We start from the raw sequence: 22,444 nt of genomic DNA on the forward strand, positions 1-22,444 counted from the left end.
ACAGACCACTAGCTACCGCCAGTTCCACAGCTAAGAATGTCACCAGAATGCCACATGTGAAACCTACCAGACTTTCCTATTTTGCTTTAAACAACCAACTGGATGCTCACATTGCTGTATTCTAAAAGTAGCTTGACTTATGATTTTCTCTGTTCTGTTACCGTGAAAACTTCATGAAACTGTTACTAAACTAGAATATGGGATTGGGGGGGGGGAGACCTCCACATGTGTTTGTGGGCCATGGTTATTGAGATTTGGCTCCAGAATAAACTCTCATTGAGTCAATAACATTATACAACAAAATGATCCTAAGTCACCCAGGCCTTTCTCCATCCTGAATGCTCTTTGGGCTCTCTTATAGCCCTCTCTAAATCCTGTTCAGATCACATTTTCTACTGAGCACAACCCACAGGCATCATTTATCTCTGTAAACACAGGTGATCAGAACGGTCCCCCAGTGTGTTCCCAGATAAATAAAGAGCTTTGAGTTCACCCATGTGACAGAGTCTACCAAATTCGGTATGATTCTCCCTAGCATTTTCCTATCTAAATTCCACAAAAGGAAGCAGCCACTTTGGGGGTTGGTTATCCTACTGGGCTGAAGTCATACACCTACCTGGTCACAGGGAGAACAGCATTTGTTTGCCATTTTCATCTGTAGAAGGAAGACAGCAAGGGGTCAGTGTGCCACGCACGCTAGTGCCTTCATTTCTCAGCTTGTCTAAATGGCAGCTGAAATTAACCAGCCCAGGAAAGTTCCTTGGAGATGAGTTTCCTCTATGCTGTGCTTATCTTCAAATCAGAGCAAATACAAATTTATCGCAGCAATTCTCAAAGCAGGAAAACAATGAAACAAAACGACGGGCACAGGCTCCTTAATGTCATCATTCCCAAATACGAGTCCTCGAAGTGAGGGCAGCTGGGGGATGATAGATGCTTAGACTCTACCATGTTGAAAAAAAAAAGGAAGGTGGCCTCTACTCTGTGTCATATTACAATGACCAATGCCCACAGTGAGTAGTCCATTCCATACATAAGTCTCAGAACCATGTAGACATGTAGATGTGACTTTCAACAATTTTACTGTGAAGGAATGGAAGTTCATAGGGAGATTCACTCTGTGCTGTGAGCCCACATGTCTACCCTGCCATGCTGCCCAAGGGTCACCTGTGATGGTCACCCAATCAGGAGAACTATGCACTCACTAGCATTAATTCTAATGTTAATCCAGTCCTAACTGTCTCCTTTCTGTTTGCTCATTTATCTATTTAGTTATTTAATTAAAAAATTATCCATCCAATATCATAGGGATTCAATGTATGGAATATTGAAAGTGGGACTGTAGGAATGTGTTTATTTTTACACCATTAAAGGATAAGTCTCATGCCTTCAGAGTAGAATCTCTCATATGACTGCATCTGTAAGCATCTCAGATTATTCAGCTAACTTCTCTCCAGCACTGGCCAGGACAGGCAGGAGCTGAGGAAGGAGGGGCCAGCAGGTACTAGGCTGTGTGATGCAGGGCATCACAGGTTGCATCAAGCTGCCAAGCGCAGATAAAGGAATGTGGAGCAAACATACAGCACAGCATGGGTATTGGGAGGGAACGAAGATGGGAACTGGGCCAAGTCCTTGGCCGTGGGCCAGTCCTGCCACAGCTACATGGATACAGCTTGCAGTACTTCATGAGAGACTCAGCAAGCAGTTGATGTTCCCTTCCCCAGCTCATCTCCACTTATTCTTTCTTTTACAAATCTTACTGACTTCGAACATTAAACTTATCACCCAAGGCATAGAATGCTTCTTTCTGGACCAGTATATTTGGTTAGGTATGCCCTTTTTATTTTTATTTTTTAAAATAAGTGTGTGTGTGTGTGTGTGTGTGTGTGTGTGTGTGTGTAAATGTTTGTGCTCATGTTTATGTGTGCACATACTTGGGAAGGCCAGAGGAAAACCAGGGTGTGTGTATCATATTTTTATCCCAGTTAGTAGTTTATCCAAATGCCACGTTGTATTAAGATAGTTTGAAACAGAGACAGAGATGGGGGGAGGGGAGAAGGAAAGGGAGAGGGAGAGAGAGAAATGCAGAGAGAGAGAGAGAGAGAGAGAGAGAGAGAGAGAGAGAGATCCCTGTGTGTGTATATGACAAGAGAAAGAATGAGAGGGAAGGGATGGAGAGAAAGACAGAGAGGGATCTAGCCTGGAAGTTTCCAATGTTTGTATCTAAACACATTTTAATAGGTTAAGTTTTAGTTATTTGAGCTGGATTTCTGATCAATTGAAACGAGTGTATGTTCTGTATGCAGACCTAACCTTACAGTGGGTTAATTATCCTTGGAAACTTCTCATCATTACTGCAAATGCAAACAAGTGAGGGAGTAAGCCCTGGGCTTTTTGCTCACATGTTGAAGCGTCAGTTCATTGATGTTGGTTGAGATTGCACGCAACCAATCCGCACAGTCCTGGGCAGTGGAGAACTGAAGGGCTCCTGTGCTGGCTCCGTCCAGGGCCAGCACCTCCAATGCACTGGACCTGCAGCAGGAGGGAGGATACCAGGGAGCAGGTCAGCTGGAGAATGACACCAGCAAAAGGGACAACACCAGGGAGCCAGTCAGCTAGAGCATGACACCTGATTGGGACTCCAGCAGGGGCCAGGTGCTTTCAGCACGTGCTGTGCTATGCTCAGCTGTGACACCCTTGTGAAAAAGCAGACAGTCTTAATCCTCTAGTCAACAACAGGTATAATGAACTAGCCTTACCAAAGTGAGGATCCACACTGAACTCCCTCACTAAGAGCTGCTTCAAATTCAATAGGCACAAGGAAAGCAGGTCAGATGGGAAAGAAGGTTTGCTCTGGTTGAAATCTTAGTTATCATTTTATAGGCATCTTAGATGTAGTTAGTTTGCAGCCCACCTTACCACCTGAAACCTAACACGCCATTAAGCACCAACACACTCAGTGCTGATAGGGGATGGGGTGTCCTAGTGCATACAATTAGGATCTACAGTGGAGCTCCAGAGAAGCCCTGGGGTCCTTGCTTCAGTGTGAACAAGGGGAGGTAATTGACATAAGGCTGTCTAACAAGAAAGAAATTAGGGAAACGACACCCTTCATAATAGACCCAAATAATATAAAGTACCTCGGTGTGACTTTAACAAAGCAAGTAAAAGATCTGTACAATAAGAACTTCAAGACACTGAAGAAGGAAATTGAAGAAGACCTCAGAAGATGGAAAGATTTCCCATGCTCATGGATTGGCAGTATTAATATAGTAAAAATGGCCATTTTACCAAAAGCAATCTACAGATTCAATGCAATCCCCATCAAAATACCAATCCAATTCTTCAAAGAGTTAGACAGAACAATTTGCAAATTCATCTGAAATAACAAAAAACCCAGGATAGCTAAAGCTATCCTCAACAATAAAAGGACTTCAGGGGGAATCATTATCCCTGAACTCAAGCAGTATTACAGAGCAATAGTGATAAAAACTGCATGGTATTGGTACAGAGACAGACAGATAGACCAATGGAATGGAATTGAAGACCCAGAAATGAACCCACACACCTATGGTCACTTGATTTTTGACAAAGGAGCCAAAACCATCCAATGGAAAAAAGATAGCATTTTCAGCAAATGGTGCTGGTTCAACTGGAGGTCAACATGTAGAAGAATGCAGATTGATCCATGCTTATCACCCTGTACAAAGCTTAAGTCCAAGTGGATCAAGGACCTCCACATCAAACCAGACACACTCAAACTAATAGAAGAAAAACTAGGGAAGCATCTGGAACACATGGGCACTGGAAAAAATTTCCTAAACAAAACACCAATGGCTTACGCTCTAAGATCAAAAATCGACAAATGGGATCTCATAAAACTGCAAAGCTTCTGTAAGGCAAAGGACACTGTGGTTAGGACAAAACGGCAACCAACAGATTGGGAAAAGATCTTTACCAATCCTACAACAGATAGAGGCCTTATATCCAAAATATACAAAGAACTCAAGAAGTTATACCGCAGGGAGACAAATAACCCTATTAAAAAATGGGGTTCAGAGCTAAACAAAGAATTCACAGCTGAGGAATGCTGAATGGCTGAGAAACACCTAAAGAAATGTTCAACATCTTTAGTCATAAGGGAAATGCAAATCAAAACAACCCTGAGATTTCACCTCACACCAGTGAGAATGGCTAAGATCAAAAACTCAGGGGACAGCAGATGCTGGCAAGGATGTGGAGAAAGAGAAACACACCTCCATTGTTGGTGGGATTGCATACTGGTACAACCATTCTGGAAATCAGTCTGGAGGATCCTCAGAAAATTGGACATTGAACTGCCTGAGGATCCAGCTATACCTCTCTTGGGCATATACCCAAAAGATGCCCCAACATATAAAAAAGACACGTGCTCCACTATGTTCATTGCAGCCTTATTTATAATAGCCAGAAGCTGGAAAGAACCCAGATGCCCTTCAACAGAGGAATGGATACAGAAAATGTGGTACATCTACACAATGGAATATTACTCAGCTATCAAAAACAACGACTTTATGAAATTCGTAGGCAAATGGTTGGAACTGGAAAATATCATCCTGAGTGAGCTAACCCAATCACAGAAAGACATACATGGTATGCACTCATTGATAAGTGGCTATTAGCCCAAATGCTTGAATTACCCTAGATGCCTAGAACAAATGAAACTCAAGACGGATGATCAAAATGTGAATGCTTCACTCCTTCTTTAAAAGGGGAACAAGAATACCCTTGGTAGGGAAGAGAGAGGCAAAGATTAAAACAGAGAATGAAGGAACACCCATTCAGAGCCAGCCCCACATGTGGCCCATACATATACAGCCATCCAATTAGACAAGATTGATGAAGCAAAGAAGTGCAGACCGACAGGAGCCGGATGTAGATTGCTCCTGAGAGACACAGCCAGAATACAGCAAATACAGAGGCAAATGCCAGCAGCAAACCACTGAACTGAGAATAGGACCCCCGTTGAAGGAATCAGAGAAAGAACTGGAAGAGCTTGAAGGGGCTCGAGACCCCATATGTACAACAATGCCAAGCAACCAGAGCTTCCAGGGACTAAGCCACTACCTAAAGACTATACATGGACTGACCCTGGACTCTGACCTCATAGGTAGCAATGAATATCCTAGTAAGAGCACCAGTGGAAGGGGAAGCCCTGGGTCCTGCTAAGACTGAACCCCCAGTGAACTAGACTGGTGGGGGGAGGGCGGCAATGGGGGGAGGGTTGGGAGGGGAACACCCATAAGGAAGGGGAGGGGGGAGGGGGTGTTTGCCCGGATACCGGGAAAGGGAATAACACTCGAAATGTATATAAGAAATACTCGTTATAAAAAAAAGAAAAGAAATCTATTTTGAATTAAAATTAAAATTATAAAAAAATAACAGGTTATATATCCCTTGCAGTTAACACTTTAGAATAAAATAATAGAGGAAAAAAAAAAAGGCTGTCTCAACCGCCAGTAACTGTCCCTAAAACCCATATTGCCCATGTATCTATCCACAGTCCACACTCAACCATGTTGTAATAAGCTCTCAGCTATGAGTTCTGCGAAGCAAGGGGGAGGGCATAAGGGGGGAGAGCTACCAAGAGTTTTCATTCCTATGAGTGAGTAATCTTTCTTTTTAAAACAGAGATCCCTGGTGGTTTCAACCTTAATAAGCAGTTCTTGAAGGAGAATGAAACGTTTAATTATTTCCAGCTGATTTCCCAGCTTGGTAGGATATGAAGGGTGATGAATGCATTTCTGAAAGCTTTGCCAGAGGATAAAGCTCAGGTGGAGGTGAGTTTAAAGTGAAGGTGCAGCTGGCTGACAGAATGGCTTAGGGAATGGGCCAAGCCTCTTTGCTGCTGCCTTCATAACTATTTCTTGTTGTTTCTTTCAATTGTGTCTTCCAGGTAGAGCCATTTGTCTCTAATTCCTTCATTTCAAGGTTCCTTGTTCCTTGGTTCCAAGGCATGGCTGCTTTAGACCTGTGTGTTCTGCATGACAAATTATTACTTTCTCTACGTGGCATGGGACAGCATTAAAAATCCGTCCTTGTGTTTATTTTGGACATCACAAGGGCATGGACTTTATTCTAACTGCACTAGAAAGTCACTGAGAGGCTCTGAGCAAAGAAATGGCATGATGAGAAATGGATGACAAATTTACCAAAAAAAAAAAATGTGTTGTAAATAGGCCAAAGAGACAGAGTGGAATAAGAGAGAAAACTGTTAACTGCTGGAGTAACCAGGCAAGGAGAGTGCTCAGGGAAGCCAGCCTGGGTAGGTGGCAGGAGGGGAAATTAGTGGAGAGATTAGACTCAGATCACAGGGCAAGGAGGAGGCAACAATGAATCCAAGGTTTGGCTGAATGCACACAAGTATAGCTGTGTTACTTAGCAGCTGTGCTGGAGTAACTGGACCCAGCATGTGGGCAAGGCCAGACAAGGGACACTGGTTTGGGCCATCTGTTTTCTTGTGATGCTTCCCAAGTAGAGCTGGGAGTGGGTGGTGGAACAGTCAAGCGTGGGCACTGGGGACATGTCTTGTCTAGAAATAGAGCATGTAAGCTGTCCACTGTGGAGGGGTCAGGCAGTGAGAAGGAGTTAGCTCACCATGGAGCAATTTGGTCAGTGTAGCAGCTGGAGAAGGGACAACCAGAAGAGAAAACAGCATGATGACTGTCTGACAGAGTGGGAGATGCTAGCCTGGTTGCTTCCCCAAAAGCCAGCCCCCAAAGAAAGATTTCTGCAAGAGGAACAACTGTTGGGGTTCTGCCGTTCTCTGTACACCAGATGTGAAGACTCCTACTGCCCCCAAATATAGACAAGATATGCAAACCAACAGATGTGCAAATTAGAACACAAGAAACACAAAGAAGCCTTGCAAAGGGGCTCTTGCAAAAAGCCCAAAGTGCCTCAACTATTAAACACACAGATATTAAAGTAAGCAAAATGTCAGGCCAGTATTCTAAAGCTTTCTGGTAAAACCGACCAAGAGCCTGAAAGAGGCTACAGAGAAGCTGATAAATTCAATTGAGAATAGAGAAAAATAGACCTGGACTCTATTCATTCTTCAGACAAATAGGATAATAAGCAGACTCCAGGGCTCTGGTCCTCATTTGTCAGTGAGGAGGGTACCATCCACCCAGGATGATGTTTGAAGACCTATGATGATGGAGTAATGTCAAGTCCTTTGTCTGGATATGAGTGGACTCTCAGTTAATGGGACCAAAAGAATTTTAACAGGATTTGATTATGCTTTATGAAAGTATTATATAAAATTTCTTTCTACATTGGGGAAAACTATTGATTAAGGATATGGAAGATGGCTGGAAATCTTCCGCAGTATACTTGAGCTCTCATCTGAGATAGAGACTCCGTCTCTCTTCCTCCAAGATGCTGGAATGCCATATATAGTCCCTGGTGCATCCAGAGATCCTGAGGCCCAAAGCTTTCTGCCTACCCCAGCAAAGTCTTATACTCCCCCCTCAAGATAGCTATCCCTCTCCAAGGACAGGACTGCTTCCAAGGGAGCTGTGGCATCCACCTACATGGTCAGCAGCTAACTGCTGTCTACTTTCACCAAAAGGCCATGCAAAAGCCATGTAACGTTGAAGGAACAGTTGAATTTCAAGTAGCAACTCCTTCTGCTTTCTCTGGTCTTGACCATTCTGTATCACTGCACTACCCACATCCATGCTAGTGACCATATAATCTGACTATGTCTTCTGCAAATGAAAACCTGCTAGATTTTCTCAAAGCCAGTTGAACGAAACATATTGAAGTTATGTCAGAGTTCAGTGATGGTGGTGGCATGTGAATCGATCTGCCCATCAAATTCCTCATTTTTAAACTTTCATCCTTATTAGAGTCAAAATTTCCAAACTTGGTATTTTTTAACTTGTTCCAATAGAAGTCTCACTTTTATATAAAGATCAAATGCTAAATGATACCCGAAGGGTTTTCTGAGAAAACTTCACCAATAGATAGATTGGCTTATTAAAGGGCTTCATGTACCAGGGAATTGTACTGTCCAGATGCTCATGGAGCTGGGACAAGCTAGGACTCATCCCCACCATGCACATTGCTCAACATAGAAACAAACCCTCTGCTCATTTGTGCCGTTTCTGTTTTGTTTGGATACTGGCAGGAAATTTAAAATAAATTCTTAGTCTGCTTGGTGCTTAAATTCTTCTCCAGGAGCCTTGGGCAATGTTTTCTGGCTAGGATTTTACTGCTTTTTATAGAGGCGAGAAAATAAGTAAAATATTTCACGGGGTCCAATGGTTAGAGGCAGGGGGATCAGTTCAGAGCCAGCCTCAGCTCTAGCCGTGGGAGACCCTGTCTTGAGAGTTACCTAGGTAGTTAAACCCAAAGGAAAGAATACAAAATTGTATGCCCCTCTCCTATTTTTGCCTTTTAGAAATTCTTTGTGCATGTGTGTACATGTACTCATGCCTGCGTGGGGATGAGTACCCTTAAAGACTAGAAGGCAGCGTGGGATCACTTGTAGCTAGAGTTACATTGATATTGGGAATCTCTGTCCTTTGAATGTGTATCTTCAAATATGTCAACAATGTGCAAAGAATCCTTATGCTTTTGAAATGAAAGTATTTTAATTCTCTTTTTATCTCTCTGTAAGTCTTAGAAGTCAATGATTAAATAACATGGGGGGGGGACAATGGGGATCTTTTACACATCTCACACACAATGGTATTTAAAATGAACAATAAGGAGAACCAGCTGGCAGATGGCCTCCTTTTGTAATAAACACAGTGCATCAGTTTTCAAACATTGCAATGGTGTTATCCTCACCCTATGAGGGTGTTATCATTGAGATTCAGAAACTGAGCTTATACATGTTAATCACTTATCCAAGTGTACTTGTAAGGCCAGGCTAGCAAAGGCAAGAACCCACAGTCATCACCAGGAGAGAGGAGAGGTTTCTGACTCCAGCCCTTTCTTAGCACCTGATATTAAAGACATCTGATCTGGAAAAACTGTAAGATACCATGCTCTGAAACCATGGCAACTGCTTGCTGTCTCCAGGAGCACATGGCTCATTTTTCCCCGACCTCCCTATTCATTTGTACCTGGCTTCTGATTTGGGTTTGGTAATTCTACATTGGCTATGATGGCTAGTGGCTGTCATTTTCCCTTTTCCTTCTGGGACAGGACCATACTCTGAAAATGCATGGGAGTCACACTGCTACCTGGGTAACCTGGCAGGAGCTCTGAACTAGGTCTTATCTAAATAAAGATAAACAAAGCAAAAACAACAACAACAACAGAATTCTCTATGCCAGAAAATTGCTTGGCTTGGAAAACCCTTTATTATCTTAGGATCATGTCTATGCTGAGCAGGAAGCAGACATCATTTGTAAAGCACAGTTGAGAAATCTCCTTTCAGCTTCATATAAGAAAGACAGTTCACCCAAAAGAAGAAATCTGGGTAGATGGTCCCTGGGAAAGACTTGGTCTTCATAGGTGGCAGGCCAAAGGACTGTCAACATCAGTGTTGTCTGTAGGACTCCAGAAGGAGGTCGATTGTCACTTTCTACATATGAGAGCAAAGTGAGAATCTGGTGATCACCAGGGTCACCAGGAGAACTCTCCATACATGATCTGGGATTCCATGCTCTTCAATGACAGACAGATCACCGATGCTGTCTGGCACCTTGCCTGTGGAGCTCTGTCACAGCAGCCCCCAAGGGTCTAGACTCTAACTAATGTGCCAGTTTATCCCACCCTGGGAGAGTCATTGCCTCTAGAACCTTTTCCATCTCCTTTCCCAACCGAGGCTCTGAACCTGGCCATTAACTTTCTTGGATAAGAACTAGTGACTAGGTCCTTTTCTTTATCACTGTGAAAAGTTCTTAACCACCCTGTAGTTCTTAAAGATGAAGAAGCTGGTAAACTGAGGACAGAGAGTCAAGATAAAATGACTGCCTGCAGCAGTGAGTTAGGACTAGAGAAGTCACATGCCTCTACCACTGACAGGAGATGAAAAGATCTGCGAGCACAGCGGGCAGCCAGGAGCAGGCTCTGGGGAGAAAGTCATGCACATTCTATCCTTCTTTCATCTATTGTGATTCAATTCTTCCAACTTTAAAACCTCTTCCTATTTATTTTCATTTCGGATCTTGAGAGCCTATTAAATCTCTACACACAAAGGAAAGCAGAATCAACTTAGCGTTCAAATGGGAAGACTTGTGATGAGTTTATCTTGCTCAGCTAAGAAGCGATCTTTGTGTCTGAAAGTGGAGGCTTCAGTATCCATCAGCACACAGGGTACTAATCCCTTACAGTCAAGATGAATAATCCCCAGAGATAGAAATGACAGATTCTACATGGAGAAGCTGATATTTGATGCAGGGGGAGAAGCAGAGGGAGTCAGATTCAGAGGGAGAGAGGAAGTCACATCTGGAAGAAAGATGGCTGGTTGGGGCAGCAGGGCAGGAGTATGAGGATGGCAAAGGGAAGAGTTCCAGAAGCATTTTTGCTTCTGGACCCAACTGCATGGACTCAGATCAGGACAAATATTTATAAATGGTCACTAGCCAAGGCAGTGGACTAAGGGAGAGACTCAGAAGAATATCTGTGGCTTCTGCAGAATACTGATCCCACTGAACAGCTGTAGCACAGCTGTTGGGAACCCATGTAGCAAGGCATTATCTCTTTCCACTAGTCTTCTGTCTATAGAATGAGGTTCTCTGTGGATTTATAGACAGTTCACTGAGAACGAAATGGCAATCCTGTCACCTGCTTGCTGCTGGCAAGGTTGTGAGGTCCCCAGGCAGAGAGGAGCCCTTCCTGGATAGGATGAATTGAGGTTTAGGAGAGAAGAAGAAAAGCAAAGCAACTGCTCTTCTGCCAAGGCATCCGACACAGCTACCTGGTAACAACAGGAGATTCCATGGTTGTGGGAAAGATTAAGCCTGCGGCTAAGTCTGTAACAGCATTCAGAATAAACACTCAGCTAGAGGACAAGCATGGGGCCCCAGTACTGACAACTCCCATGAAGACTTGACCTTCACTGTCACACACCAAAATCCTCAGTCTCACAGCAGGCCTCCCTTCCTACAGAGATGAGTGGTGTTCAGGGCTCTGCTTCTGCACTCTAGCCGAGGCTGGCACCCGAGGCACACAGGCTTTGAGAACACTGTACTGTGGGAGGCCTTGACTGCCTGACACATTCTATAGAGAAGCTTTCTGTAAATTTGTCGAATGAGTGTTTAAACATGGCACCACCCTTTGCAAAGCAGATCAAAGCATTTATCAGGATGATTGTGACTTGCACTATCACCTCGCCAAACGTGCTCATCCGAAACGTGCCTGATTCTGTTTTGACTTTGCGAAGCCCATCTGGTTCTCACTGATTCTTCTTATGTAAGGTGAGTGCTTCAGAACAAATGGGGTTTCACTCTAAGTTACAAAACAAAACTTCATTGTTATTTGTAGAACCTGAACAGATGGGGCAACGGGACCCAACCTTGTACTCTACACTTCCTCCCACTCCTTTCCCTTTGCCTTTCTGCTCCCTTTTCCTGATGTGCAGAAAGAACAAGGCCAATGACTCCTTATCGTTTTCAAGGCCGGCATGAAACAAGAGGTGAGAAAGGGGGTCTCTGTATGGGAAGATAGAGACCGTGCATCTTGGAAAGGATCACGTGACACCGGATAGTAGGTGAGTGTGGGCTCCTGCACTAGTTAGTTTTGTGTATTAGGGGTCTCTGGAGAAACAGAACCAGTAAATTATATATATATATATATATATATATATATATATGTATATATATTATATATTATATGTTTACCAAGAGAATTTATTAGATTGCCTTACAAAGTCTGGACTGGGTCATCAAACAATGGCTGCCTTCTGGAGAGGTGGAGGACCTGGTAGCAGCCTATAAAAATGGATGCCTTATTTCCTAGTGTATTATGGACCTTCCCAGAGGCACGTCTCTTTATAGACATATAGATTATAGATGTAATCAACCAGACGATGAAGATTAACGGTTCTTCTTTGGAGACATTCACTCAAATCTAAACGGTCTTCCTTCATTTTGGTCTTACGTTCCTAAGACATCTGCTCAAGGTGTCTGTCCCCCAGCCCCTCTGTGCCTACAGTTAGACTTTATGTTACTTTCACAAAACCATCTCAGGCAGTGGTGACGTGTTCAGCTTACCTCTTCTCTTCCCTTTGCTCAGACAGAACAAAGCTCAGGTGGGAGCACCTGCAAACAGCACCTACAAGCAGCACCAGCGCAGCCCCCAGAGGGCACCTGAGGGCAACTCCAGGTGCCAGCCCTGCATGCCTCTCAGGACCCACCCTCAGAGAAACTGCCTCTGGGCTTTACCAACCCTCTGCTCAGGTCTACAGTTTTTTCACTGTTAGAAAGATTGTTGATGGTCTGCTGGCATAAATATTGCCTTGCATTTTAGCTTTGATGATGGGCCAGCTAGACCAACACCTTGATCTTAACCTAGCACGACCCCAACAGTGATCATTTAATGATGGCTCTTAATTGAAGAGCTCGAAGAGGCAGTGACTGTCATGTGTCAGCTGCTATGATTTTACTGATTTGTTCCACAGTAAAAAAAAAATCAGTTTGGTAAAGCTAAGAAAAGCATTAGCTTTATTCACTCCACGAGAGCTTGCTTTCTTACAGCATCCATAGTCAAGATGCGCTTTCGAGAGAGGCATTTCAGTAGCTACCCCAAGATGCAAAGTTGCATCTGGGGCTGAGCAGTCTATAATGCAACATGGCTGAAGGATCCTAGGCATCTTCCTTTCTGCCCTTACAGAGTTGAGCTTGCTCTGCCATCTGGAGGGGGGGGGTGAGACCCTCTGAGAACATACAGGTTGTTGTTAGGAATTAGTTTCATATCAACATATCCTGCCCTCAAATTCTCACTAAACAATTAATTTCTGTTTGTATGGTATAATTTAAAGACAGTCAAGAAAGTTTCAAAGAGCTTGGTCACATTTATACATGGTTCAGAGACTGTTTCTGAAACTATCCAGCAAGGGAAGAGCCTAATATCAGGATCATTGAAGAAGGTTTGATCATCTGAGCATTTCCCTATAACTCAGTGCAGTCTCTCAGCTGTGGGTCCAGCTCTGCCCTACAAACACATGGACCTACAGGGAGACATGACCAGCTTGATCTTGTCATAGCAGATGCTAAATGGTCCCTGGATGTTCATGAAGCTCCTTGGGTTATGACCCAGGAACAAACCAACCCACATGGTTGACCCACCAACTTCTGACACTGAACCAGGCCTGCTGATCTTAGTTCCCAGTAGTTCTCGACAGGTTGGGAGCTCAAGTAAACACCTCCCATCTATAGGCTGGGAATATCTGTGTCCAGCCAAAGTTCTCTAGGGAGATGATTGTGAAGTCTCTAAGGCAGGCCTGTCTGCGACCATCCGACTGTAAACCCTCTGTGATTCCAAGACTTAGAGCTCAATTCCAGTTCTTCTTGCCTATGTACTGAGAAAGGTTTGCCTCCACAAGCCTGGATGGAAATGTTTCACACAGTGCTCTGCAGGATCTTGAGATGGCCCTATACCTAATGTCCAGGCCCTACAACCACAGACCAGAGCAGCATGGACTACCCAGAAATCGTTCTAACATTTCATCAGTGTCACCTAGAAACTCAGAGGAAGACATTCCATTTGACAAACCCAGTTCCAGGTTAGAAGCCCCATAGAACTCACAGTACTGGGGTAGCCCATGACAACCAGGGTAAAATAGTCTTTAGAACCCTGATGACCATCAACTGTGACTTCTACTGCAGATGCAGTTTAAACAGCTGACTTAATTGTCCAAAAGACAAAGTTAATGAGGTAAAATTCAGGTTATTCTTAATAAGACAATTAGAGGGGAAAGCAGGAAAAATGAAACAAAAGAGTAAGTAAATCTTGGTAGTCTGACGGGAAACCTTCAGATACACATTGATGGAAGTTCCACATGGAAAGAAAAGAAGCAACAGGTGAAAGCTGTGTCTGGAATCACCCTGAATCTGGGGAGATATACAGAAATCCAGACCCGGAAATCTTGAAATACCCCTAGAGTAATCGATTCAAAATGGCACAGCCAGATGTATTAATCAGATGCTCAAAAGGGAGAACTCTGAAACAGCAAAAGAGAACAAAAGTATCATGTATAAGGGATCAGCCCTCAGATTCTTGCTCAAATTCTCAGGAGAAACCACGAGTGTCAGGAGGGGGTTGGGCTAGTGCCTTTACAGTGTTAGAAGGAATAGAAATGCCAAGTGAGAAGACAATGCCTGCAAGGTTGTCCTTTAGACTAAAGGCTGAAGGATTTTTATCACCATGACAATCACAGAAATGTTAAAGGGATTCCTCAATCTGTTATGAGGAAAATGTTAAATAATGCACAAAAATGTATGAACATGAACACTCACTAGCTTTGCCCTAGGGCTGAAAGCATCTGCCCGTATGTGGCTCAGATAAAAAAGAGGTCTGAGAGAAAAGCAGCACGTGCCTGCCTGGTGTCTTCCACCTAGTGTGTTTATCACTGTTGCTACCATCCTCCTGTGACAACACACTCCAGCTTCTTCTTTCTATCAGTGTAAGTTAAACCCCACTGTCTGTTCAGGAAATTCCTTGGCTTTGATGCTGGGTGATAGTTCTTGAGGCCTCTAGTTTCAAGGACTGAACAGCTACCAAGTACTATGCCTCTCTGTGTGCAGAAAAGCACTAGACTACCCTGTCCCCAAGAGTGTAAACCAACCTAAGAAATTCCCTTTCTAACACACACACACACACACACACACACACACACCCCAATACAATATATTCAAGACCAATAGCAGCAACAATGTTAACATGTGGGCCTGCACAGCACTCAGTGGGGGTGGGGGTGTCACTCTCCCTATAATTCCTTGTGCAGAAAAATCTGTCTCTGTTTACATAGAAGAGAAACTGAAACTAACATTTCAGTGTGTGTTTTACACATGTGTGTATCTGAATGTCTCCCCCAAACAAACAAGAACAATAAAAGTAGACAAGAAATAAAGGAAAGGCAACTGAAAGCCTAATAAGGCTAGAAGTTGGTTCTTTGAAAGACAAAATGGATAAAAATTTGAGAGATTTAAAAAAAAAAGAGAGAAGATGAAAATCAGAAATGAACAGGAAGATACTGCCAACAATCTGTAGGAGCAGGAAGGGTTGTATGCTGCAACAGGGGACCATTTATACAAGCTGTCTGCATAATCTAGGATGTGAAGTAGTCTAGAAGAGAAATTCCTGGACACACACAGAAGACTAAGGCTGAACCAGAGTGAGGCAGAAACCCTTAGGGAGCGATCCTCAGGGCGGGTGGATTAAGAGTTTGCATTCTCTGGTGGCAACACCAGATTTCTGATTTCTACAAAACATTACAGAAACAAAACAAAACTAACCAAACAACCAACCACCACCAAAATCCACCACTACCACCACCACCAAAACAAAACAACAACAAAACCCACCACCACCATCAACAGCCACAAAACCCACCACCACCACCACCACCACCACCACCACCACCACCACCAAAACAAAACAACAACAAAACCCACCACCACCATCAACAGCCACAAAACCCACCACCACCACCACCACCACCACCACCACCACCACCACCACCACCACCACCACCAAAACAAAACAATAACAACAACAATAATAATAAGAATCCCCTTTGCAAAATAATAAAATAGTAAACTTAAGGAAGTTCAGGACCTACCTACTGAAATCTACAAAACACTGAAGAAGGAAAGTAAAGAAGTCAGAAATAGATGTAGTTACATTGAGTTTTTATGGATTTGGAAAATTATATTACCAAATGTCCACACTATAAAGAGTAGCCATGTTAGGTACTAACAACTGCCTGTAATCTCTGTTCTAAGAGATCTAGCGCCCCCTTTTGTCCTCTGCTGGTACCTACACCCATTTGCTCCCACACTTAGCAAATAAAAAGTTCTTTTTTTTTTTTTTTTTTTAAGTTTAAATTGTGCATTTGCACGTTGGGCGCCTAGGGCATGTGCACAGTTGCCTGTGGAAGCCAGAAGCCAGTGTTGGATCCTCTGGAACTGGAGTCCCAAGTGGCTATGAAATGCTCAGTGTGGGTACTTGGGACCTGACTTATGTGCTCTGGAAGACCACTTAAGCATTTAGTGGTTCTTAACCACTAAGCCATCTCTCCACCACTAACAACAACAACAACAACAATACCCTTGAGGTAGTTATGCTAATATGATCACCACGTATTGTATGTGTTTAAATATCACTCTGAGCTCCATGAATACATAGGTCATTATGTATAAAAAAGAAGCCCATAAACACATGCTCACACCAACAATCACACAGTTCAACTCCACATACACACTATACTCCTGCCACATAACAAACACTGCAACCACACACACACACATTTCATGACAGACAAAGCTCAACTTACAACACCATGTTCATGCTGTATCTTTGCTAAATTAAGTGGGCACTGTTCCCTGTATCTGGCTTGTCTACAAATTCAAACAAGGAGCCCTGGCTCCTCAGATTACCCAGAAGAAGGGTACATGAGCCTTCACAGATTCATCTTGTAACTCCATAATTAACAGGGCTTCCAAACTAGTAGCATTTATTGATCACAGGAGCTGGCCTAATCTTCTTACTTTATTAATTCAAAAACTGAAGATCACTGAATTTAAATGGCTTCTAAATATCTATCTGTAATTTAGAAAAGCATGCAATCTTTTATAATTGATCCTATTCTGTTGACATTTAAAGTTGAAGGCAGAATTTTTTCTCCTTATACTATTTCTTGATCACTGACAATTGCTCTTGCTAGAAGAGAGAACAGCTCCCATTTAAAATAAAATCAGTCATTCCAACTGCTTCTGTGTCGCCTTCCTCTTGGGCCTTCAACACTTCCTCAAATGCTGTCCCACAGAGAGAGTGCCTGTGCCTGCCAACAGTGCCATTAGACAGCAGCAGATAGAACTGGTATAACATGGAGTTTGCCAGACTTTCCCACAATGCCAGGTTCATTAGTTTTTCTCACTTCCGATGTTGATTACATACCTGAGCTTTTCTGTTCCAGCTTTGTATCTGGAGATCCGAGCCATAGACAAAGGGACTGACAAGGTGTCTAGCCAACGCTTCTCATACTTTGGTTCATTAGCTATGGGTGAGGAAGGCGATGATGGAGCCTGTGCAAAATAAGGAAGAGTCAGTCATCACAGGACCAGTCACCACACGGTCCTCTGGAGACGCTTACAGGCAACTGAGGCAGCCCTCCTATAAAACTCAGACCAGCCCACTTCCACTGATGAAAACATTCAAGATAACTTCTCAGGAATTCAGAGAGAAAGCAGCACTCATACTTGAATCTAAAAGCTTTAAAAAAATATGTTGTAAACAAAATTTTTTTTTAAAAGTGAAGAAGGCTGAAGGAGAAGCACACAGAAAACTGCATTTGGAGGAGGATCTCATAGACACGACAGATCTTCCTTAAGTTAAAGATGTGAAACCTTAGGAGGAACTCAGTCAAGACAAGCTGAGCTAGTCAATGTCAGAGACCCAGTACTATGGGCTAAATTGAAATTGCTTCTACCAATGGCAAACGAGTCCCAGTTATGAGACATATTTCTATGCCATCATGGGCACGGTGGGTCTTTTCTTTGCTAGACATTCTGAAAGATGTGAAGTTATACCTCTTCTTGACCTGAGAGAACACAGTCCCTAAGAGAGTGACTATAGCTCTTACCACTTAAATTTCAGGTTTCAGAAATACTCAAGGACATGGCTTTCAGTCTGAGACAATAGGTAACTTTGAAGAGAACTGGGGCAGAACTTTGTCTAACAGAATAGGTAAAAGTTGACTCATAAAATGTCCTTGTAATACAAGTTTTAAAACAATCATGGATCTGGTATGAAGCAAATAAACAACAAAATAATCAAGTCCCCAGATCTTGAGATGGAGGGAAGCCAGACAAGTCACTTAGCTGCAAATGAAAGGCACCTCTGATGAGAAAGGAAGGTGTCCAGGGGCAGATATGAGGGCGGCCCATAGAGCAGAACTCTCAAGGATGAGGACGTAATCTAATCCAGGGCCTGGCCACTTATACCTGCCCATTTTAGAGTCACTGTGGAGTGGGAAACATTCTACTTTCTCCCTTCTTGAGAGAGTGTGTTCATTGTGGTCAATTTGGTCCATGGTCTGTGGCTTTTCATTTTCCTTTGGTATCAATTGTTCAGGTGAAGAACTGCCTGGGAAACTGAGCCAGGAATCCTACTGCACAGGTCTGGTTTTGGTGAAGCTACTTGGTCCACTTGTCTGATGGGCTTGAGGCTGAAGAGATACATCTTTGGGGATGTGGAGAGTAGACAAGTGCTCTGCCAGCAGGAGGGTAGGCTGTGAGCTTGTATGACAAGTCTAGTTACCTGGCTGTGCTCACAGGTGTGTACTCACCCATGTGGGATAGGACTTGCTCATGGAGGAGGGGGTCATTGTGAGATGGCACTAGCTTTTTTGGAAGCTCACCCTTGGGCACTGCTAACAGGCAGCAAGAAAGCTCCAAAAAACCAGAGGGGGACCTGGTGTGGAGAGACATCAGCAGAGTGGGCACCCTCCAGAAGAACAGACCCTGAATAACCTCTGGGGCTAACCACACTAACCTGAAAGATGTCTACCTCTAGCCCTCCCAAATTTGTAGATTAAATTAATGATTCTTAATGAAATAAAACACTTTGTTAAGGAAGCAATGGCCAGGATGAGGTACATATCTACAAACACTGGACACAGCAACTGTGATACGATGATTATGAAGGGACAATTGGATTTACCTCCTTGCATTGTATCCAAAAGGGTCACATACCAGAGGAGCCCTGCCAGGCTTCCTGTTCTACATTCCCAATCAGCCACTACACTCTGACGATTGTTCAGGAAATAGGAAACAGGTTTTATTTATTTATTTTAGGTGAAAAGAAGAATATGCTAACAAGAACAGTAGCTGTTGGAAATGTGCTTTTCTCCCTACCACACACAGATTAACTAAAACATCTTAGACTTTCTTCTCAGCCCAGCAATGCAAAGACTGAAAACTATGTTGATGTCTATGATTCTTTTGGCCAAACTCCTACAAATCTCATGTCTAGCTGCATCGGGCTGAATGGAACCCGACTCCTCGTTGGCAAGGGCATGTTCGTCATCCTGAGGCCGTGGCTTCTATAAGCAGTTGAGACACATTTATCTACCAGGGAGGGGAAATGCTACCATCAAAACATCACATCAGAAGCTGTGACAGCACGGGGAGTCCTGAAGCATTCCACAATTGTGATGAGAAAGGTGTGTGTCCAAGATGTCACCTCTCTGGACACTCAGTTGGATGTCCAGAGAGTCAACTGTGCCTCCCCTCTACTCCAAGCACAGGGAAACCTCAAGGTTATCCAGCTTGACAGCAATCATCTATGTCTGTCTCTAACCCCTTGGTTCCCTCCCCTATCTTTGCCATAAGCAGCCTTTCTCCTGTATACTTGGGTCTGTGGATTCAGCTGGATAAGGGAGAGCCTGGATTTCCTGGCTCTCTCTTGTCACCCTGTCAGGTTATTTTTGCTTTGTCACACGGTCCAGCTAAATCAGAAATCTGCACCTGTCCCTTTGTCTTTTCAAGTCAGCAGAATAGCACATTGTTCCTTTTCCATTGTCCCAAAGCAGACCTCCACCCCCCAGAGGGCGTGCTTTCCTGTCACCTGCCTTGCTGTCAGAGCTGACAGTCTTCAACCACCTGGTTCCTGTGGCTTGAAAGCAAGTGCCCTTGCCTTATCCAGCTTAATGCTTTTTAAACTGCTACCTCCTATTATTTGGAATCTCCTTGTCTGAGAATTGTGCTACAGAGGAAGCCTGGGTGGCTATTTAGATTTCCCTGTCTATGTCTAACAACATGTAGCACATTGACTTGAGAATCTCACTGGGAATATAAATCACGTAGACAATTTCTCAAAGACAAGCCCTCAGGCCAGTTTCAATGATATACAGTTTATTGATACTGGATGTGACCCTGGACTCTTGCTGTAAGTATCCATGTGTCCTTGACCCTGCAAGTTTAGCCCCATACTGTGGAGTGATGCCTTGGTGCAGCTGTCACTCTGAGTGGATCCTCTATTCCTTTTGTATCTTGAGCTGTTACAAGGAAGAAGTTTGTCTCCAGCTTCCTATATTTGTGAGTTGCACAAACATCCTGCGGTGTAGCATTAGCAGAATTTTGCAAACAAATTTTAACTCAACATTCCACTCCTTAGAAGAGAATTCAACACTTAACAACATTTAAAATAATGTCACCTTGGAAATGAGTATCAAGTGATCTTGCCGGAGGTCTGGTTGGTAAAGCCACAGGCAAATAGAGCCAGGTAATATCTAGCACCTTGCCAATAAGTCATGTCCTGTCTTTACTTCATCAGAGCACAGTGTGTGACCTTCTGCTACTTCCAGATGCTAGTAAAAACCTCTCAGAACTCACAGATGAAGCTCTATTATTAATTAATTAATTTAGTAATGTTTATTTCCATGAAATAAAAATTTAAAAGCGCTATACAAAATGACTAAGGACTTGCTTGCTAAAGGTATGGTTTGTGGCTATTTTGACATAAAATGCATTTTATTATTTAAAAATAATTCATTACCCAGTGAACATTATGAAGCAGAGTACAAGTGAGGTGTCAGTTTGAACACAAAGTCCCCACACAGCCTTTGATGTGGCATGTGTATTTCTTGCACCAAGCTCATTATGGAGTGCTACCGTGTCTCGATGTTATTTGTAGATAACCATAGAATGATTTCAGTTTTTAAAGAATGTTTTGATCAATAAATAATCACTAAACCTAAAGATAAGAGAGTCTGTCTCTAGCTGTGCGGACACTTCATGCTCAATCGAAAAATAATGATGGCCGCTCAGCAGACAAAAACCTGCCTGTGGGTCTCAGCTTGCAATTTCCATCCTCACAAATCCTGCTGGGGCTGTGGGCCCTTGGTAATGTGATTTTAGAGAACAAAACTGCACAGGCATGATTTTTAAAAGAAGAGAGAGAGCAACATTTGACCCCAGCAGAGAGAAAACGACAACCCCAGCAAGGCCCCGGTTGACAGGGGAAGCTGTGAGACACACTGCATGTGCACAGGCAATGCCTTTCCCACTGGGACTCGGTCCATTCTGTTCTTAGAGGGGACTGCCATTTATAAGTGCCTGAGAAGTATTAAAAAGAACATCTCAGGGAGAAGTCCCAAGTACTGCTATGCCTTAAATCTGGGCAAGATTGTAGATGACAATGTCCGAGGTCTGGCTGGGAAATCACCAGCAAGCAAACAAAGAAGGCACCTAGTGCTCTCTTTCACTTCTTCCATGCACAGCCTGCTCTAGTTTTACCCATGTCGACTTGTCTAGACTATAGTACCGAGCAAAGAGAGAGTAATGGGAGATCGTATTCTACTAAATTTGAAGAAGCATTTGCTGAAATAGAAGAGATAGTTGTCAGGACTCCTGGCCTGCCGACTGTAGCTCTGTGCACAATTTGTGCTGTGGACTTGAAGCCTTGTGCACCTCTAACTTATACCTAACTTATACACACCTGCCGTGTGACACCTGACTCCATTAACATTGGTCCTTTAACCATCTGGCCCTTTGCCTGCCTGGCTCCTTGGACACCTGGCTCTGCCTACTCCTTTGACTTTGTGTCCCCACACCTGTGTGTGCAGCTTTGGCTGCAGAAAAACAAAACAAAACAAAAAAAGAGTAACTGAAAAGTTACTTACTAAAGGCCCTGAGTCCTGCTTTCATGCCCTCAGAGGTATTTTTGTGAGTGGGAGTTTAAACTGTAAACCATGTTGAATTGGAAACAGGCTGTAAATGCTGCATTTGTATCTCTCTCTCTCTCTCTCTCTCTCTCTCTCTCTCTCTCTCTCTCTCTCTCTCTGTAAACTTGTATTATGGCCTGCTGCAGAAGAGGACTAAGGATGCACAAAACATGTTCAGGGCTTTCTTCCCCATAGCCGAGAGTTGTGTCAGGTTTATTTTGTTGCTGTGATAAAATAGCAAGGAAATGGGAGGAATAGTTTATTTTGGCTTTTTCAGCTTATGGTTCACGGATGGCTCCACTGTTGTGGCCTGAGAGGTGCATGCGTGCATGCCTGTGTGAAATGCTACAGTTGAAGATTGTGGTGTTGCATGTTAATTTCTTTCCTCATAACTGTGAATAATACCTGATACTTAAGAGAAGGCAGATTTACGCTGGTTCAGTTTGAGAGTACAGTCCACGCTGGTGGACAAATCATGGTGGCAGGCATAGCTTGCCATTGGAGCTGTAGGCCCATTGCATCCACAGCTGCCTAACTAGAACTTTACAAATCTATGTC

The 22,444-nt window shown here is 43.4% G+C and overlaps 1 protein-coding gene and 1 long non-coding RNA gene across 14 annotated transcripts in view; one reads left to right on the forward strand and one right to left on the reverse strand.

Annotated features, from left to right (window-relative positions):
• Sntg2 (syntrophin, gamma 2) overlaps positions 1-22,444 on the reverse strand; it is a 202,470-nt gene that overhangs the window by 58,582 nt on the left and 121,444 nt on the right. For all 13 annotated transcript variants that reach the window (NM_001106720.2, NM_001414915.1, NM_001414914.1 and 10 more), the window contains 3 exons: positions 17,119-17,246; positions 2,403-2,532; positions 617-655 (listed from right to left, as the gene is read on the reverse strand). In NM_001106720.2, coding sequence (NP_001100190.1) covers positions 617-655; positions 2,403-2,532; positions 17,119-17,246 — 297 coding nt within the window. The remainder of the gene's footprint in view (positions 1-616; positions 656-2,402; positions 2,533-17,118; positions 17,247-22,444) is intronic.
• Positions 13,782-20,921, forward strand: LOC134479357 (uncharacterized). The gene is made up of 2 exons (XR_015622316.1): positions 13,782-13,875; positions 19,017-20,921. It is a non-coding gene; the product is annotated as an uncharacterized LOC134479357 (long non-coding RNA).

This window comes from Rattus norvegicus, chromosome 6 (assembly GCF_021556685.1).
Source record: "Rattus norvegicus strain SHRSP/BbbUtx chromosome 6, alternate assembly SHRSP_T2T, whole genome shotgun sequence".
Classification (NCBI taxonomy): Eukaryota; Metazoa; Chordata; class Mammalia; order Rodentia; family Muridae; genus Rattus; species Rattus norvegicus.